At 28.6% G+C, this 20429-nt stretch overlaps 1 protein-coding gene across 9 annotated transcripts; it reads left to right on the top strand.

Moving 5' to 3' along the window:
• Positions 1–1282: 1282 nt before the first annotated feature.
• On the top strand, positions 1283–14633 carry LOC107170080 (uncharacterized). 9 transcript variants are annotated; one of them, XM_089218620.1, is made up of 7 exons: positions 1283–1490; positions 4565–4796; positions 4918–5331; positions 7246–7305; positions 7986–8237; positions 11184–11435; positions 11520–14633. In XM_089218620.1, exons 2-7 carry the CDS (start codon positions 4577–4579, stop codon positions 12110–12112), a joined length of 1791 nt encoding a protein of 596 aa, XP_089074746.1. In that variant the 5' UTR covers positions 1283–1490; positions 4565–4576; the 3' UTR covers positions 12113–14633. The 9 variants fall into 9 exon arrangements, with proteins under 9 accessions (XP_089074746.1, XP_089074743.1, XP_015375583.2 ...); XM_089218617.1 differs by having other exon boundaries at positions 11184–14633; XM_089218619.1 differs by lacking the exon at positions 1283–1490 and adding an exon at positions 1986–2345 and having other exon boundaries at positions 4595–4796; positions 11184–14633.
• The last annotated feature ends 5796 nt before the right edge of the window (positions 14634–20429 follow it).

Genomic DNA, 20429 nt, shown 5'->3' with positions numbered 1-20429 from the left:
TAAATTTGAATTTTACTATTGTTTGAAATTACTATATATATATATATTATGTAGGCTATACTGTATTTTTTTTTCTAGACTTACCAAACATGTTTTGTCGCATTCAACAAAATTACTTTAGCTAACTCTACAGATTATTTAATGAAGAACAGCATGATAACTATGCAAAGTTCCATTTAAATAATAGGTATAATATGGTCCAAAATATGATTTGGAGTTAACCTTACGGTTTGCAAGTTGCAGTTAAATAATAAATATACATACAAGTATACAACATACCTAATACATAGTATACACCCATATATCCATTGTAGTAATTTCTAAAATATTTTAAATTATCAACAATTTTAGGAGTATAGTTTTCTACACAATTTACTTTTACTCTGAAATCTGCAGTTTTACAAATTAATTTAATTTGGTACATGAAACATATTTTTACCATTTTTGATTAGTCTTATACCTAATTATTAACTTGCAACTATAAATGTATATCTGATACTACAATCTCCTGTACTCGTCGTTATTTCAACAAAACATGTTATTTTTACTGTTGAAATGTAGACAAATAGACAATAGACATAAAATAATAATATGTATATTGAAATTATTTAGGTATTTGTACTTTTTTAAATAATAAGTGCTTTATTTATATGATATTACGATAAGTGTAATATATATTATTGACAATTATTTGTAATTAATCCCCAATATAGCTCATTAGTGATGTCCGATAAACTAATTATCTACAGGTATAATTTAAAATCATGTATATTTTATTATTTAAGTATTCATATAAATATAAGTAATAATTCTAGACTTGTAGAGAGGTAATCGCAGGTTTTAATGTTGAATTAAATAACAATAATGCATGTCCAAAATTGAAAATAATACATTGTTAGATTACGTATTTATATTATGCCTACGCGGCATTAACACAAAAAAACCGAAAGTCGTTTGTATTGTTTGTAATAGTCATCAGACGTAACGGCGGCGGCCACCCTCGCCCACCCACTATGAGTATTATAAAACATAGTGTAATATTATGTATTGTGTATGACTATATAAGATGATATATATATATATATATATATATATATATATACTATTGTCAGACCGACGCTGCTATGGCGGAGAACGCGGAGTGTAGAGCGCGCTAGTGCACATGCAAGGACGTTACGAGACGGCTGTTGGTTATCTAACCTCCTCGATTCGTATGGTGCGATGGCGTTGCGGGCGGACAAAGACGATGGTACTTCCACGGTAGTGCAACAAAGACGGACAATCGAACCGACGCCGTGCCCGGAGTGACGTCATTCCCCCTCGCCCGTCAAAATGGCCGCACAATCGATCGTGCCACCACCGACGAACGCGTTTCTCCGTCTCAAACCTCCGCAAATAATGTCCAAAAGCAGTGTCCGCGCCGGCAAAACGGGCGTTTAGAACGCGCTGGACGTCTCCGCACCGGTCACCGGCGTTTCCGAAGGCATACGGTAAGCAAAACTGGCGGTTTCCCGCCGCACAGCGATGGGCAGGGTTGTGAAGGGCTTTTTTCCCATCTACCCGCCGTCCGCCTTTTGTCGTGTGGCGGCGGCGTAACGTTTTCCCGTCTACACACACCCCTGCTTGCACTCTCCGGCGTCGTCGTGCGCTCCGCGTTCCCTGCGCGCCCGTCTCCCGACGGCTCACCCGTTCCACGGCCGATAGCCATGCACGTAGACGGCCTTCTCGTTCTCGCCGCGTCACAAAATGTCGGACGAGCGCGACGGCTGGCCCGGGCCTCGGCGCCATTTTGGCTGGCCGCGGCGCATTCCCTGGCCCATAGTTGGCCGCGGCGTTGTATTATTACTTTGTACATTAATTGCTGGCTGTGGCTCGCCAGATCTATTGTTGGCATAACAAAAACGGCTCACACGGGGGCCTTTTGTGAGTCGTTATGTGCGACAACGCCTTGGCCAAGCCTAAGCATTGTGCCGTGGGTATTGATTTTTTAAGTCTTCCTTACCGTGCGCCCAATTTTTCTAGTTAGCCGCTTTTCCTATTTTGATGTGTCTGTGTCTTATCCTATGTGCATTTTTCTCCATTTATAATACACTAGTAAATTATTGTATATTTGATGTTCACCCTAACGCTAATGCGCATACATACATATATCATTTTCATGATTTAACACTACAATGTATGTGTAAATGTGATATGGGTGGTGTCTATTTGCTGGCAGTCGTTACTTTCAGTTGAGTTGTTCTGGCCGCTGCCTGGTATTAGCATTTGTCAACGTCGACTGCTGCACTTTGCCTTCGCGTTTGATGTCCTCGACATCAATTAGGCATATCGCTTAGACATAATAGGTAATTATTTTTGTGCGATACGGGTTGTTGGTCAAGTTTTCCAATATTAGATCTAGTTCCTATATTGTAACTAGAACTTTATGGAATACCTTTGGTCCATGACGTATCATAAAAACCTTGTAATCAAGCCCATTTCATTTAATGATTTTAATTAGGTAAATAATAATTTCTATTATTATTCAACTAAGAACATGATGAATCCATATTTACATCACATGAAGCTATTGCTAATTAAATTATAATAATTTATGTATTCTGTTATATTATTATATGCATTTATTACCACCGTAATACCCGCCAAATATATACACTTTAAATTCTAAAGCCTATAACATTGTAAATAATAAAACAGTATAATATTAAAAGTTACAATTATGGGTCTTAAATAAAATCATTAAACATTTAATTCTTAAGTTTAAAAATGATTTTATATGTATTTTCAAGTGTCGGTTAATAGCTATTCATATAAATGTAATACTTATTGTTTTTGTCCGGATTGATTATAAAACAGTATTTAAAGTTTCAAAAAATATAACAATGTTTTTTCAAGAGATATTTTATTTATTTTTCAACATAGTTAAAAACAACTAAATTACATTTTTATTTTAAAAATATTTTAATAATATATTAAGTAGTCTTGAATTACATCTATATCTCTATGACTTTAAAACTTATGTCTCAAAATATTAAATTGGGATTACTCCATTTATAAGTAGATACAGTGAATCAAAAAGTAACTCTAATTGAACAAATATTACCAAAATAGTTTGCTTAGTACCTGCTATACAACAATAACAGTAAGAAGAACTTTGTATGTGAAATTGAAAATTGTTTTTTTTCTACATGTTGAAATAAAATTGGATAAATAAATTTTTTATAAATTAATTAGATACATTACCTTGGAATGCATTCTATTAATGTATTTTGTTAACAGAATCAATATAAAAATTTTAACATTTTTTGTGTACATATTTTTTTTTTTATGCCCTTGCCTATTTGGTAAAGTTAATATTATGTTAAAAAAATTTTTAAATTTTTTATAGTAGATAATATAATTCAAGTATTTTTCTTAATGTTATTCATCTTTTTTATAATTTATTTATCTTGTTAATTATTATAGTAGTTTAAATTTTCTACAGGTAAAATATTAATTGATTTAAAAAAAAAGAGTTGAAAAATGAATGTGTATTAGTGTGGTATGAGTACGCGTTGCTTTGCTTATAACGCGTTACGTAATTTCATTAGAATTAGTTCTAAGTGACAAAAATGTAATGGAAATTACTTTTGATAAGTAATTTCTATTGAATAACGCGTTACAGTTTTGAATTTTTAAGTACCTACCTTTTGCGAATTGAAAAAAAAATATGTCTATAATCCGGGTATTATTATGTTTACCAATCTAGTATAGTAATATACTATATGTATTTATTAAAGCTCCGTATACAACTGATCTCACAATTTTGAATTCAATGACTTTAGTAGAGAATATTTTTATTAAATACAACAGCTTTACCATCCAGTGCTGCTGTAAAGCGATTATTTAGTGTTTCAGGGGACATTTGTTCTAAAAAAAGGTAGTGTATAAGTGACAACAACTTTGAAGATACACTATTGTGTAAAGTTAATTTAAAACATAAATAAATAAAAAATAATAATATTGTATTATATTGATTTCTTTTTTAAATTATATCTATTTACTATAAGTAATGTATTTCTAGTAACATTATTGCCAGGCACAATGATAATATTGTTAGGAAATATAAAGAAAATATTATATTTTTTTTGTAACGAGAAAGTAATGAGTTACTTTTCAATTTGAAAAGTTAAGTAATTTCATTAGAGTAACAAATAAAGTAACTTTATTAAATTTCTCTCTAATTAACGAGTAAAGTAACTTTAATGCTTTCTAAAAGTAATTTACCCAACACTGCTAAGTACATTATTTTTTAATATAATAATTTTAATAAGTCAATAACAAATAAGTAGTACCCTCTAGTTATCATACAAATAATTGAACTGTACAAAATAGAGGAATAATCATTGTATTATTTATTACCTAAAGTAATTTATTAAAATTGGACCATTAAGTTGTTTTTATTTTTAAATGTACTTAAGAAAAATACAAACCAAATATTCTGATTATTGATTTATCAACACTGCTTACATTTAGAAAGAACATTTAGTTTATTATTGCATATTGTTTTTTGTTTGTATTAAAGGGTTTTCAACTTATGATCTGTTTTGCTCAGATTAACATGACTGAAGTGCTGAAAGCTAGTGAATTAAGGGTCCCAATGCCTCCAGAAAATATGAGCATAAATAGAGATCGAAGCGGAGAACATCATCAAAATATGGATGGTCCACCACAACCTGCACATGCTCATTTCACACCTCCAACTTCAGTGTCTGATTTAGAATTGCTTCAGCATAGAGTCAATTGGGGTTCATTCAGTAAGTTAATAATTGTTATATATAAAAAAAAACATGTATATTCTTATTCCATATTATTTGGTAAAAAAAAACAATTAGGTACAAATAAAAGAATTGTTTTTAACAAAAAATATTTCTTTAGGCGATCCCACAAAAGTATGCTCTAGTCTTATGCTTCAACTTGGAGGAGCTGCAGCTGCTGTTGGTTCAGGTCAAGGAGGTTCGTCTGGTAATAATCAGACTAATGGTAATAATGAACGTCGTACACACATCACAGGCTCTAGTCTCATGTTACAATTGGGAGGAGCAGCGGTAGCAACCGCACCGAGTAGCGCATCTGGTGGTACCCAAATATCAGGTTCAAGTGGTGAACGTAGAACCCATATCACTGATTCACCATTTCATTGTGACATTTGTGGAAAATATTTCTCCAGAAAAGATCATTTCAAAAATCATGTAATGTGGCATACAGGTGAAACACCTCATAGATGTGACTATTGCGCCAAAACATTTACTCGCAAAGAACATTTGGTTAATCATGTGAGACAACATACTGGTATGTATAATTTTGAAATTCACATTTTAATTTATTTTGCTTAAACATAAATTTAGACACTAAGACGTCCATTATCTAAATATATATATTTAATTATTTGATTTTTTATACAATTTTATTTAAAAGATAGAGTGTAAGAAATATGTTCGCTTCAATGTTTTTCTATCTTTGGATTCATACAATTGGTCAAAAAAAAACTATACCTACCTACCATCCTTTAACTCTTCTTCATTTGTATTAAATCATTGGGTTTTATGATTAATCGTTAATTTGAATTGTTATAGTCTTCTAATCAGTTGTTTTGTTTTTGTATTTAACTTTGTGTGCGTGTTTATATACGTGTACATTTACAAAAGTACTAACGTGTATATGTATATGACTTCTGGATAAATTATATTGAAATGCTATTTCATTAATTGTTGGTTCCAATTGATAATATTTTATTCTGTGATGAGTTAGGTAGGTGTAAATAGATTTGTTGGATTATTGTTTTCATCTTCAATATTTGATTATGTTATATGGATATTCTTACTGAGATAATATTTTATTTTTCATTGATGCTGCATTTTTATTTTTATTTTTAAACTTTTGTCATAAAGTTGTCATCGTTGTCTTTTTATTTTGTGAAATTCTAGTGCAACAAATTGGAATTACACAACCCTTGGTACTTATTATATGGTATTTTTCTAAATTATAATTTTTAGGTCCATTTGTTTAGTTCTCAATATTTATATGTATACATACATTATAAATGCGTTCTGCTCAAAGCAATTAAAGCTAACAGTGTTTATATATTGTATAAAAGAGCTACATTAAAATAGAGAAATGGATATAATAATGTTTTTAAAAAAATGCTACATGTTGATCATGCTCTATTCCATCAAAACAATATATTTTTCAAAAGTGGTTTTAATTTAGAACAAATAGTTAATATTTACATTAGGTACTTATTTATTAAAGACTTATTGTATAATTAAACTATTGTAGTCAATATAAAGTAATTTAATACTTCAACTCATTATATAATTTATAATATTTTCTGTTACCATATAATATATTAAATAAGTTTTATGCAATCAATAAAATTATTATAGTATATCTGATGCATTACATTTTACTATCTATTGCTAAAGTGTTCTATATTCACTGATTTAAACTCAGTTTTGCATTATCGAAAAATGTACTCAGTTTAAAATTAAGAATCAGTAATTATTTTGAATTATAAACCTTTTTTTTTTTAAATTTTGGCAGTCATACTACATTATTTATTATAAGAATTGAAGACAAAAAGAACTTGATATGCGTTATTTTCATTATTCTTACACTTAATCTGAAAAATAATTGATTAAATATATATAATTAGTTTGTAGTTTTCAATTGCACTAGAGCGCTATATTTTGTTTGTTTTGTCAGTTGTTTAAGGAAATTATGTTTGAATTTATTTCCTATGGTAATTTTAAACTTAATTCTGGCCTTTCAGTTCAATCAAATGATTGCACGTTATAAACAACATTAATCATTTATGTGATTTAGGATTATTACTTAAATTCTATGACAACATATTTTTAGGATGAGAAATATGTTATTTTTTTTTTGCATGATCTTGTGTTAGTAAATTAGTCTGTTTATTTTTATTAAATTAATTAAATATTGGTCGATGAGATTAAAATCTCGTGGCTATAAAACGAATCATATCCGATTTTTAACTTAGTAAAATTGCGGAGTAACTTTATATTTTCAAATTTCAAATTTTAATTGGTTCGTAGGTTATAATACCATGTATAAAATAATTAAATTTGCTCATAATAGTTCCAAGGGTTGTGTCACCGAGATACAAAATTTGTTTACAATTTTGATGTTTTGATGTACTTACTGCAGTAGTCTAGTTCTTTGAAAAATATGAACGGTTTATAGGTGGTATACAAAACGCTGCCGAATATTCTATGAACATGGAGCCTGGTCCTTCTACTTATCGTAAGTTGTATTGCTCTTTAAGATTACATTCTTCCCGTTTTTTTTTTTTTTTTATTATTGTTTTTTTGTTTTTTTCGTTCCATTGAGTTTTCTTTTCCGTTTTTTTTTTTAATTTTAAATTTTATATATATATTTATATAATATATATATATATATTGGTTGATAGTTATAAATTGTTTCATTTTCGTTCAGGTGCCTGTTTGTTTTAATTTTGTTTATTTTAAGCGTATCCGACAAAAATAATGAACCGAAACATATGATGGTATTTTATTTGAGTTCATTTATTTTTTTTCATAAATACCTTATTTTATTAGGAAGATATTGGTTAGTAACCTAATCAATAATGTTGTGTGCGTGTCAATAATATTTGTCTATGTCCTGACTTCTGAATTAGAATAAAACAAGCAAAATAGGTTTATACAAGACTTTTGGAATTGTATTTAAAAAAATATATATAGGAAATATTAAGAAATAAGTATTGATATTATTAGCGCTCTAGTGTAATTGGTATATAGTGGACCAATAAAAATTCATTAGTTTAAGTCTTCTGTTTTTATATTATTCTGAAGACTTCTTAAATTTACATGAAAAATAAATATCTTTTATAAGGTAACTTAAACTAAAAAAGAGTTTTTTGTCTTTTGACATTTAGCTAATATGTTTATTGGTCCACTGTATAGGTGAAACTCCTCACCACTGCAATTACTGCCCAAAATCGTTCACGCGTAAAGATCACATGGTTTACCACGAGCGTCAACACACAGGGGAAACGCCGTTCCCGTGCCAGTACTGTCCAAAGGCTTTCACTCGCAAGGACCATTTGGTGAACCACGTCAGACGTCATACAGGCGAGTCACCACACAAATGCACTTATTGTTTAAAAGTGTTTACGAGAAAGGAACATCTGACCAATCACATCCGCCAACATACGGGTGAGTCACCACACCGATGTCACTTTTGTCCTAAAACTTTCACGCGTAAAGAACACCTTACTTGTCATATTCGTATTCATACAGGCGAGTCTCCACATGCCTGTGAATTTTGTAATCGCACTTTTACACGTAAAGAACATTTAAAACGTCATATGCGCCAGCATATTCCTGGTTCTGAGTATAATTGTCTTATATGTGATGAAACTTTGCCCACCAAAGAGCAATTACTTGAACATATGGCATCCCACCCACAAGATTACCCTTATGTATGTACAGATTGTGGGAAATCATTCAGGCTTAAAGGAAATCTTTTATTTCATTTACGTTCCCATCAAAAAGGTATGCCAATGGATAGACCATTTCAGTGTGATCTATGTCCTAAAGATTTCATGTTTAAAGGCCATCTAGTTTCACATCGCCGTAGCCATACAAATCCAAAAGTTCAAACCTCATTCCCAGCCACAATTCAAATAATTGGAAATAATTCATTTGTCATTAAAAATGTTAAAGAAGAAGGAGAATTAGTTAATATTCATCAATTGACTAATCAAGCAGAACGACCCATTCAATATGATATGTCTCATAGGCGTAGTACAGAAAAAAATTCTCATTTCCCTGCTACTATTCAGATTAGTAATGGTTCGTTTGTGCTCAAAGGTTTGGTAAAACAAGAAGGTGATGGGCCTGAATTAATTACTTTACATCAGCAACAGCAAGATGGAACTAGTATTCAGTCTGCTCAGTTAGTTAGTGTGGGAACGCAGGTTACTTTACCATCACCCCAGAATAATGAGCACATGACTCCACATTCTAGAGCTAGTTTATTAGCAGCTGTAACATAGATAAATTAGTGAGCAATTAAAAAATTTGAGTAAAAATAAAATACATTTCATAATTTTCAATAGATCAAGTTTGGTGTTCTTGTTCGCTAAGATAACGTGTTCAAAAAAGAATAGAGAAAAGTTTCATATCATAAACATAAAAATATTAAATAAAAAGTTACGAAATAGATTTATTATAAATCTAATATAATTCTTTGATATAAAAGTTATCAATATATATTATATAAACATATATATTTGTATCTATTAAATTAATATATTATTATCTATTTAATAAAAATATATTATCATAGAATAAGCTAACATTAATATGAAATCTAATGCATTGAGTTAATGTTAGAATTTTTTCTTTATGTATAAGTTAAAACAATTGTGTGTAATTTTTTTTAATAATTTCATGATTATTAACAGTTAAATTTTTTTAGTCTTTAATTTTAATCTGTAAGTCCTTAATGTATATGTTTATTTATAATATTTTATCTTAGACTATTTTTAATTGGTAAAGGTAACAATATTTAACATTGATTTATTTTTAGAATTATATTACCTTATTCTTTTTCGAGTCTTATATAAATATTAATAAATTATTAATTTTACTATGTAGAAATCATTTTCTTTGGTTTTAATTTTTATATTTTAGGTTTTAATTTATTCAATTATTCCATTTTACACATTATTGTGAAATTTATATTTAATTAAGCATCAAGATTTATTTATTAGTTAATAAGTTAATCATTTATTTTGTGATCGCACACAACATATAAACTGATTTTTCCCCAATTTTTATCCCATGCAAAATTTTCATAGCACTTGCACAACTAATGTGTTTTATTTGTATGTATATATATATATATATATATATATATATATATATATATATATATATATATATATATATATATTGTGTGTGTGTATTTGTGTATATGTTATACACATATATATATATATACAAACTTACATAAGATAAATTATTTAATAACATACTATTTATAGTCTAAGTTACAATATATTACTTATATTCAAAATTTCTTTTAATAAAAAATGTTCTTATTTTATGTGCCCATTTATGACACGGAACTCTTATCAGGATTAGTTTAAAGAACTCAATGGTTAACCCAATCATTAATCCATTTCAATAGGGGGTTCCAAATTGTCGGTTACGCCTATAATAGTCAACAAATGGTACGCCTAACCAAATAAAAAAATTTTACGGTATTTTAGGGTAAAAGAAAGCATACTCTAGGGAGCTTAAAACGAGATATTTAGAACATTAAAATTTTCAACACTGTCATTATTATTATTGTAACTTGAATTATGGTTTATTTCTTAATTTTATAAATATACTATTTCTATAAAAAGACTTAAATTGTTTTGAATAATATAATAAATTCAATTTACATTACATTATATTTATAATATATTAAATATAATATGTTTTGTGACCAATGGGAAATAACTATTTTATGTTAATTTTGTTGTTCTATGTCTCTTTAAAGCTTAAAGCTTTTGTGTTTGTAACAAATACGATTTAACAGCCCGATTTGTGAAAAAGTGATTTACAGGTGTACCATTGTTGTCTAACTAAACTTATTTTTTAAACAGTTTCAATTGTTTTGCAAAATTATTAAGGCCCTTACATAGAATTCCTTGCAAATTAACTGGTAGATCTTTTGCACAATATTGTGCTAAATGTAAGTGTGGACCAAATCAAAACCCATTAAACTTAATATATTAAAAGTATTTATATATATATATATTTATGTATGTATGTATCCGTGTATGCAGGTATATAGAATATAACACATACATAAGTGTATATGTATATATATAGTTATAACTATATTTATTTATTTAATACAAGTTTGGTGATAAAAACAATTAAAAAAAAAAAAAAATAGAAGAGGAATGAGAGAGCAAGCCTTTTATGTGACCTTTAGCAATCGGGTTGGTATTAGTCTTAGTGGGCACTAAAATAAGTACCATTTTTAATATAAATATATATATATATATATATACATATATACTTAAATGTTCAGTGTGTGTGTTTGCGTGTGTGCGTGTGTTCGATTGATTGACATGGGTTTTTGTTTGGTCCACTGTGTAGGTGAAACACCTCACCACTGCAATTACTGCTCGAAATCGTTCACGCGTAAAGACCACATGGTTTACCACGAGCGTCAACACACAGGAGAAACGCCGTTTCCATGCCAATATTGTCCGAAGGCGTTCACTCGTAAAGATCATCTGGTTAACCACATCAGGCGCCATACTGGCGAATCGCCACATAAATGCACATTCTGCATGAAGTCATTCACTAGAAAAGAGAACCTGACCAACCACATCCGTCAGCACACTGGTGAGTCACCACACCGATGTCATTTTTGTCCTAAAACGTTTACGCGCAAAGAACATCTTACTTGTCATATTCGTATTCACACAGGCGAGTCGCCACACGCTTGCGAATTCTGTAATCGAACCTTTGCACGCAAAGAACATCTGAAACGTCACGTGCGCCAGCACGCGCCGGGGGCAGAGTACAATTGTATCATCTGCTCCGAGGTGTTCTCTGCCAAGGAACCGTTGCTCGAACACATGTTGACCCATCCCCGCGATTGTCCGTACGTGTGCACCGACTGCGGCAAGGCGTTCCGCCTCAAGGGCAACCTCCTGTTCCATCAGAGGTCCCATCAGAAGGGCATGCCGGCCGATCGTCCGTTCCGGTGTGATCTGTGCCCTAAGGATTTCATGTGCAAAGGACACTTAGTGTCGCACCGGCGCAGTCACACCAATACTAAACAACAATTTCAGTCTGGACAATTTACAAAAGACCATGGCACCAATGCTTCGTTCATGTTGAAACACTTGATGAAGCAAGAGAATGTGTCGGAAATGATCGGCCTGCATCAGCCCCATCCAATGCCCCAGCACTCTGTCAGTGTGGGCACACAAGTTGGACTGCCTGTTCTTCCTCCGCCTCCAAACCTCCATCTTCCCCCGCCAACCGCCGCAAGCCTATTAGCCGCAGTCACGTAAACTTCTTGCAGTTCGGACATGACGACTTTTTTTAATTTCCAATTTCGTTCTATTTATTTTTGCTGAATATTTTTATTTTTTATTTTTCCAATTGAAACCGTCATTCATTTTTATTTATTTTGTTTTTTTTATTTCATAGATTAATAATGTTTGGATTTTTTGTCGGAAAAATATGATTATCGTTAGTTTTGTTTTATTTATTACTACATTTACAATTTCGTTGATGTTTGATTTTATTAAAAATATGAACACCTCTGAGCAACAAACCCATCTCATTTGTGATCATATATACATATAAAATGTGTATATATAGTTGCTAAACTTATATTGCGCGCAAATCTATTGAAATCACTTTCAGCATATACAGCATATGTGTGAACCGATGATGATCTCTTTAAATTTTCAGACTTGTATTTTGAAATGATTGAATTAATATTATTTTGGTGTATTATTACCATGTATTTTTACTTGGGCAGTGATACCATTGTACTTTGGCTTCTTGGACTGTGCCTTTGAAGCATAATGACACAATATAATATACATTTAAAAAAAGATGATAACATATTCTAGTTTGTATTCATGATAGTATATATAAAGAAATAATAATTTTTGACTACATGATTACTAAATTAGTAATTATTATATGCTATAAAGTATTCAGTTTTATTTTTGAACAGCAACATATCTAATATTATATCTTATAAGTTTAATAATATTAAAAGTTATTCTTTATTGATAATCTTTAAACATTTCATTACTTCAATGTATAATTTGAAGATAAATTTAGATAATATGCAATTAGGAGACATTTTTGAAACATAATATCAATTATACAGTATAAAATTGAATATATTGCTTACTTTATCAATTTTAATTAAATATTAGTGATTAGTGTTTATGGATTCTTTGATATCAGAAATATTTCATAAAAATTGATTTAGATTTATTTAAACATTTCAGATAATAATATACTATTTTATTGACTTATAACGACTATTTTATTTAGTTAAGAAACTAGAAAAATTATTAAAACTATGTTTAAAAGTAACTGTTAAATATGATTTTATGTAATCTACTAAAAAACTAAGTATGTTAAGAAATAAAATGCTTGAAAAATTAATGTGTCTTTAAAATAATATGCTTCTTAGGCCCAGGTAAGTATGATTGGTGGGAGTATGTCTGTTATTCGTTATAATTAAAATTCTTGTGTGATTAAGGACAACTCAATTTTTAAATCTTGAAACACTAAAATTAAATGTCCATTGAAGCTTGATTGATTTTACATTAATTATTATTTTAATTTTACACTTTTTGTTGTAAATGTAGTAATGTTTTGACGACATTAAACATTTTTTTTTTTTTTGTTTTGAATATATGATTTTTTCATGATTTTTCGCGTGTATTGGAAATTATACTTATTACTTTATTATCTTTAACTAAATGTTGTCATAATTTTTTTAGCCATTTAAAATATAAGATTATATAAAACAAAAATGTTTATATATGCTTAAGTGTGTGAGCGTGCCCTTTGTATAGAGAATACTATTATTTTAAATCAACTCTAGAATTAGATTTAGAATATTAAATTAAACATGTATTAAACAAGTAACTTTAGTATATTTTTTTATGCTGAAACATTGTTACCAGCGTAATTGTAATTTATTACCTACACTGGAGAAATATGTTATAATAATGTAAATAACATAAAGCATACATTTATTGCCATTATATTATATTGTATATATTTACAATAACTAATAAAATATTAATTTAAGTTAACTATATAAAATATATTTTAGATTTTTAAATAATCACATCATAAAATGGTGCAATATTAACCAACAATTCTTTAGTAGTTTTAATTTTAATTTCCATATTTTATTTGCTTTGTAAAATATTGCTTAAATAATCTTTTTCCTTACTTTTTTTATTTCAATGAATTCAGTAATTTTGAGAACCAACTTGCCATATAAACATTTTGTGGTCTTCCTCATTGTCAAAACAGCCCAAATATAGCTTTTAGAATTAATTCAAAATAGAAGATAGACTGATTAAATTTTCTTAGTTTGAATAGAATATTTATCCATAAAAATTAAATTGATAATGAACTGTGTGTGTTTGTAAGTATTTTAAATTATTTTAACATGTTCATAAATTAAAATATAGCATATACTTATAGTACATATGTACTATGTCATATGTACATATTATATTACTATTTTAATGTTATTGTTAATCATAAAGGAAAACTAGTTTTAAGTACTTATTTCATGTAGTTTTAGGGCATGTGGCTACCAAGTTTAATCTAGGCTATGATTTATAATTTTAATGCAGAAGTTAAAATAACCAGCTAATTTAGAACTTGGTTTACCAAATTTTTACCCCAAGTTTTGTGGCCACGTGCACTATAAGTAGGTTTTAGTTATGAATTAATTATTTTTACAATTTATATTCCGTTTTTGTAATGAATATTGTATTGACGAAATATAGAACTTGTGTGAAGATTTACTATATTATATAATCAATATTTGTTTTATTCCTTTTATATTCATTGTTCAAATACACGATATAAATACATATATCTAATCACACTATTCGTATTTGAATAATTACGATTATTGAAATACACAATTTTTTTATAGGTATCTCAAAAAAGCTATTTTCATAAATGTGTTTTTTTAAGTAATCAATACTATGAAACTGGTAAGACAAGCAAGTATAATCTTAGGCATATGAAACTTTCGATTTATGTCAATAAAATATTTTTGCTCAGCCAAAAAGCTTAAAAATTTAATACAAGGTTCCTCGTAAGTTGCTATTAGTAGAAATTCAAAAGAAACTTCATTAAAAATTCGCAATAATTTTTATAAACATCTGAATTTTGAAAAAATTCGTAAAAAGCGTGAAAATTTGCAAAATATATTGAGTTAGAGATTCATAACAAAAATTTCTTTTTTAATCTGAGATTTGAATGTGAAATACAACTATCTAATACTTATTGTATGAGTATTGAAGTTTTTGTCTTTAAATGTCATCAAATGTTGGTTGGGTCAAAAAGCTGGACAATTTAGTACGAGAATCCTGATATATTTTTACTATAAAAGTTAAAATATTATATATTAAAAACATTTATGCACAATTTCTTTTTATAAGCATTAAAAGTTAAAATTTTAAAAGAAAAAAAATCATCAAATTATTTAATAGTTTGAATTTTTTATTTTGTAACCAAAAAATATTCGTGGGTACTTGAAATTATGAATACGATATTATGCAAATAAAATTAATTTAATCTACTGGCTAGAGTAGCAATAATTACAATATAATAATTATATAAATAAAATATCAAATATCCTACCCCCTTGTCAAACCAGCTTATCAATTATTACAATGCACTATAGGCACTATCAATCAAGGCTGGGCAAGTTAATGATTTTTTTAAACTCAGTTAAGTTAAGTTAAATTAAAATCTAAATCAAGTTAATAGTTAAAAGTTAATTCAAAATGTTCCATCAATTGAATTAAGTTAAGAGTTAACCAAAATTTAATATTAACTTTTTAACTCAAGTTAAGTTAAAAAAAGTTTCTTGTTTTCTTATAGATAAAATTAAAATAATCTGTAACTAAAATTGTTCATGTTATTAGACCAAAGAACTATTACTATTTTATGTGTGCAAAAGCTAACAGTACACATTTTGTTAGCATACTTATAACCTTATAAAATGTGTACCTACCAGCAATTTGTATTCCTACAATAGTTCACAAAATTAAATTAAATTAACTTAACTTGTTTAAATGTAAAATTAATTCAAGTTAATTAAAAGTTAATTCAAAAGCTCCTAAAGTTATTAATTAAGATAGTAAACATAAAAAAAAATAACTTATTAAGTTAAAAAGTTAAATTAACTTATTAACGCGTTAATGCCAAGCCTTGCTATCAATACATATTGCATGGTAACTATACTATATATTAACCATAATATTATATTAAGTATTTATTCAGTTAAAAAAAAAATTTGGGTATCGCTCAGCTGTAGAGATGGAGAGTACTGAGTAGGTCACCAACTTTGTCTAAAACAGATTATGCGTAAAAATTCCTGTTTTTTCGTTACTTAATATAGTTTATATTTTTTTCCTTTGACCCCCAAAAGTTCTAACTAGATGAATTTTCCTTTTCAAAGAGAGGCTGAAGTCAAAAATCGAACATTATTTACACTCCAAAACGTGATGATAGACACAAAAATAAAAAAACATACATCATTGGAAAATCAATACATTCCTCACTCCGTTCAAAATCTTAAATTATTTAAAAAATAAACATTTTAAATTTTAGATTATATACTATAGACATTTTTTAATTTTCTACTTTGTTTAAGGGGGGGGGGGTTGAATCTCCTAAACCCTCCCCGTAGTTACGGCCCTGGATGGACTATAATAATGTCGCTACCGTAGGTTGGAGAACCTAGCTGGTATATATAAATAGTGAATGATCTTCTAGCTAATGTTCCTATGACAATAATATTGATAAGATACATCAATAACTTAATCCTATTGCTATATTTTCATATAATCATTAAATAACATTGGTAAATTTATTACCTTATAATGTTGTTCCGAAAAATGTTAGTTACTTGTATCTTGTATTTAATACTACCAAATTTATTTTGCTTCCCGTTGAATCGACATCGACATGGTAATGTAAAGCAATTAAAAAGAAATAAAAACATTCACTTGTCGAAAGAAAAGCGTATCGATGAGAATAATACTATGGCTGAAATCGAGGTAAGTAGCTTATAATTACTGGTACAAATCAAATAATATACCTAATTATTCACAAACTTGCATCGCGTACATTGTTTTGTGATGAAATCGGGCACTCTACGTGCTTTGTAAATGTTGTATATTTTTAGTACCTATAGAATTCAAATACTAAATACCTACATACAGTAGAATCCGCTTAATCAAAACAATAACGCGTAAGACACAGATTGGCGTAGTTCCGAACGAATGTATTCGTTAAAAGCAATTTAACTTCGTTTATTGAGGGCAGAAAAACTATTGGGTTGTAAGGAACAAAAAAAATTACATTTCTGGCTATATGTGGTCGAATTTCAGGCTATATGTTACGCAGAGAGCTGAATTTTGACGATATATCCAATATTGGACTATTTTCTGCAGCCTTACGAATTAATTAACTAAATTCATGATAAATGTCTAGTAAAACGACTAACTAATTAATTTATGATATAATTAAACTTAATACAATGTTTTTTTTATAATAATAACGGTTTATTAGTTATTTGGATAATAGTGACAAATAAGTCACCGCTCAATGTGTTCCAATTAAGCGGATTCTACAATATATAATATATTATATTCATACTTTATAATCAATGGGACCGACGTGTGAAAGCACATCATGGTACATACATTTAATGATTCGTTTATAACAATATGCTTTGAATTACAATAATTTGGCTACTGTGAATTTTTTTACTTTTGTTCTCTATGTACCAACTATCCGATTTCTTATTAAAAATAAACTTTAAAGTTAAGTTTCAAGTATTTTTAATGCTCCAAAAGGTGCAGACGTCTACCTACATTAAAAAAATTCTTGTGTTGTGTGCTTAAAGTCTATTATATTCCTACTTGTGTATTGGATTGTGATTATAATAGGAAGCAGAATTAGCTGATAATTTAAACATAAACGATGTAGATGACGATGAATCTGAATAAAAAAAATCTTTCAAAATATAATTGTTGTAATACTTAAGTTATTGTAATACACGTATCTATTTATAGTAGTGTAAATTATCTATTTTAAGTTCTGATGTGGCATAATTTAGTATTTACGTATAGCTACTAGTCCAGTGGTTGACTTGGAAATAAAGTAGTAGAGGTACTCTAGCTACTTTTAAAATGTAGCGTCCCTAGTATTTTAATAAAACTTATATAATCATGGCGGTGGGAGGTTAAAAGTTTACATAACAATGCGTTCCCCTTTAAAACAGAAGTAGGGGTACGCTAGCGTATCCAAAAAATTAGTCGAGGAACTCAGTCCCCCCCCCCCCCCAAGTCAACCACTGGCTACTACACACATGATAGTAGATATTCTATATTAAATTAGTGTATTGGTGTTAAGCAACAACCGTGCTTGATTGGAAGGGGAGAAGTTTCCTTTTTATTGAGCGTACCTTTTTTATTTTTTTAAATTGAACGTCAAGAATTGTTAGTTTTTCTGATGCAAAATATAATAACCATAATATTCATGATTTTACACCTATGAAAAAATGGTCGAATATATACACAGTGATAAGACATTTTATTATACAGGTATAGTATATATTATATCAACGTTTATTTACCTCGTTTAATGCATAATTTATTCGGTAATTATTGACCTATGTTATGCTTTTTAAGTAATTAAAAAATATTTGTTTGGCTTTATATTTTTATGATATTTGTTGAACAAATTAAATATTGTTCTGTCGTGATCGCTGCTGAAAGAAAGGAGCAAAGCCCCCGTTGGTAATGTGACGATTAATTTATTCTGTTATTCATTATAATTTATATACATTTAATCTCGTCTATTATTATACACATATTGTAAAACATGTATAGAGCTTTTAACCTGTTTAAATAACAATATAAAATAAATTGAAAATATCAATTAAAATTTAATATAGACTATAGTGACGAACTAGGCAGGTAGTCCAGAGAATACTTGGTAAATGAGGATTCATTTATATTTATAATAAATAATAATTACATTTTTACCAGACTATCTATCTATATATCTATATATATATGCATATATAAGAATATAACTTGATTTTGGTGACGAGGAGACCTGTTTTGAACCCTCATAATAATAATAATTATTATTTTCATTTATTCACCGATAACGACGTTTAAAATATTAAAATATTGATTTTTTTACCCATTGATATTATAGAATATAGATATAGGTATATTATAAATAGTTATAACAGGTACCTACCTGCATTTCAGGACGTGAATACTTCGTTATAAAATTCACTTTTTATTATAATGTGGGAGTTAATGTCCAAAATTATACTGAAAAAATGTAAAAATAAAATATTGATTCCATATTCTTAAATTGTATGTTACATGATACATTTCAATTTGTATTAACTTATCAAATAAATATAATAAATGTGCCTAATATTATATACACATATATATACATACACTCGAAGCAGTAGAAGCTTAATTTCTCACTATGTAGTATATTATCGTTTTGTAAGTCATTGTAGTCTTCTGCAGTGAAGTATAACTGTGTGATAACACCCAATACGAGTAATAACCTGCAATACCTACCCTATGACTTATAGAATTTTTATTTTTTTACTGCGAAGACTCGAAGTAGATTTTTTTAAATTTTCTTTTTTTCTTTATAAATTTAGCCAAAACGGATTGATTTTTTAAATATTGCAAAGGGTATTAGAAAAACTACTATCCAACATCAACCGGAAAGTAGCAGTGCCATTTATATATATATCGATGGAAATCATCTGGACCAAAAACGAACGGTGTGGCGTTGGTCCTGTCTGGGTTTGTTTGTTTCGATCATGGTTATGGTAATTTTGTTGAAATTTTTTTATTACAATTTCGATTTAGGATTTTATTATGTGAATCCCGAAAAAACCGAACTCTTATCATCAGACAATTGAGCTATTGGGCAATCTGGTTTATTATTACGGTTCGAGTATTATACATAAAAATATTATTAACAATTATTGTGTATTATATTAATTGTTAATATTTGAGTACTATTCGGTTCATATATTTTAATAAATCGTATAATATTTAAGTGCCTATTTATAGTAGCACTACCTAACATGAATAATAATTCCCGATCATTGATACAATGTGAGACGTCAGTTCTTCATTTTTAATTTTAAGTATAATATTCAACCTTAAAAATAAATCGGTATGGCTCAATTGTCTGACAAAAGTTCGGTTCTTTTTGGGATTCTTATAGTAAAAATATAATTAAAAAGTTACAAAAAAATCTACCATAACCATGGTCGAAATGTAAGTAATACAGACAGGACCAAATTTGTACCTTATATTTTACTGTAAGTTACCTTTGTTTACCCAAGTAAAAATACATAAAAAAAAGGAAAATACATTTTACAGAAACCATTAAGAAAAAGGAATTTCGTTTAGAAAAATATAGATAGTTAATCAAGAGAAACATCCATTGTGCCATTGGTTATGTGTCATTGAAGTGTACCTTCAAAAAAAGAAATTAGTCACCTGGACACCTGGCAGATGTGTAAGATTAAAATTGATG

The sequence above is a fragment of the Diuraphis noxia genome, unplaced genomic scaffold, assembly GCF_037042655.1.
Source record: "Diuraphis noxia isolate RWA-SAM2 unplaced genomic scaffold, SU_Dnox_SAM2 contig0002, whole genome shotgun sequence".
NCBI classification, from domain to species: Eukaryota; Metazoa; Arthropoda; class Insecta; order Hemiptera; family Aphididae; genus Diuraphis; species Diuraphis noxia.
This window is presented reverse-complemented; position numbering and strand designations above follow the sequence as displayed.

Coding starts and splice junctions, on each gene's coding strand:
- LOC107170080 (XM_089218617.1), top strand. CDS start 4,577: ATGATCTGTTTTGCTCAGATTAACATGACTGAAGTGCTGAAAGCTAGT. Junction 7,306..7,985: donor GCCTGGTCCTTCTACTTATC/GTAAGTTGTATT, acceptor TCCACTGTATAG/GTGAAACTCCTCACCACTGC. Junction 8,238..11,183: donor TCACATCCGCCAACATACGG/GTGAGTCACCAC, acceptor TCCACTGTGTAG/GTGAAACACCTCACCACTGC.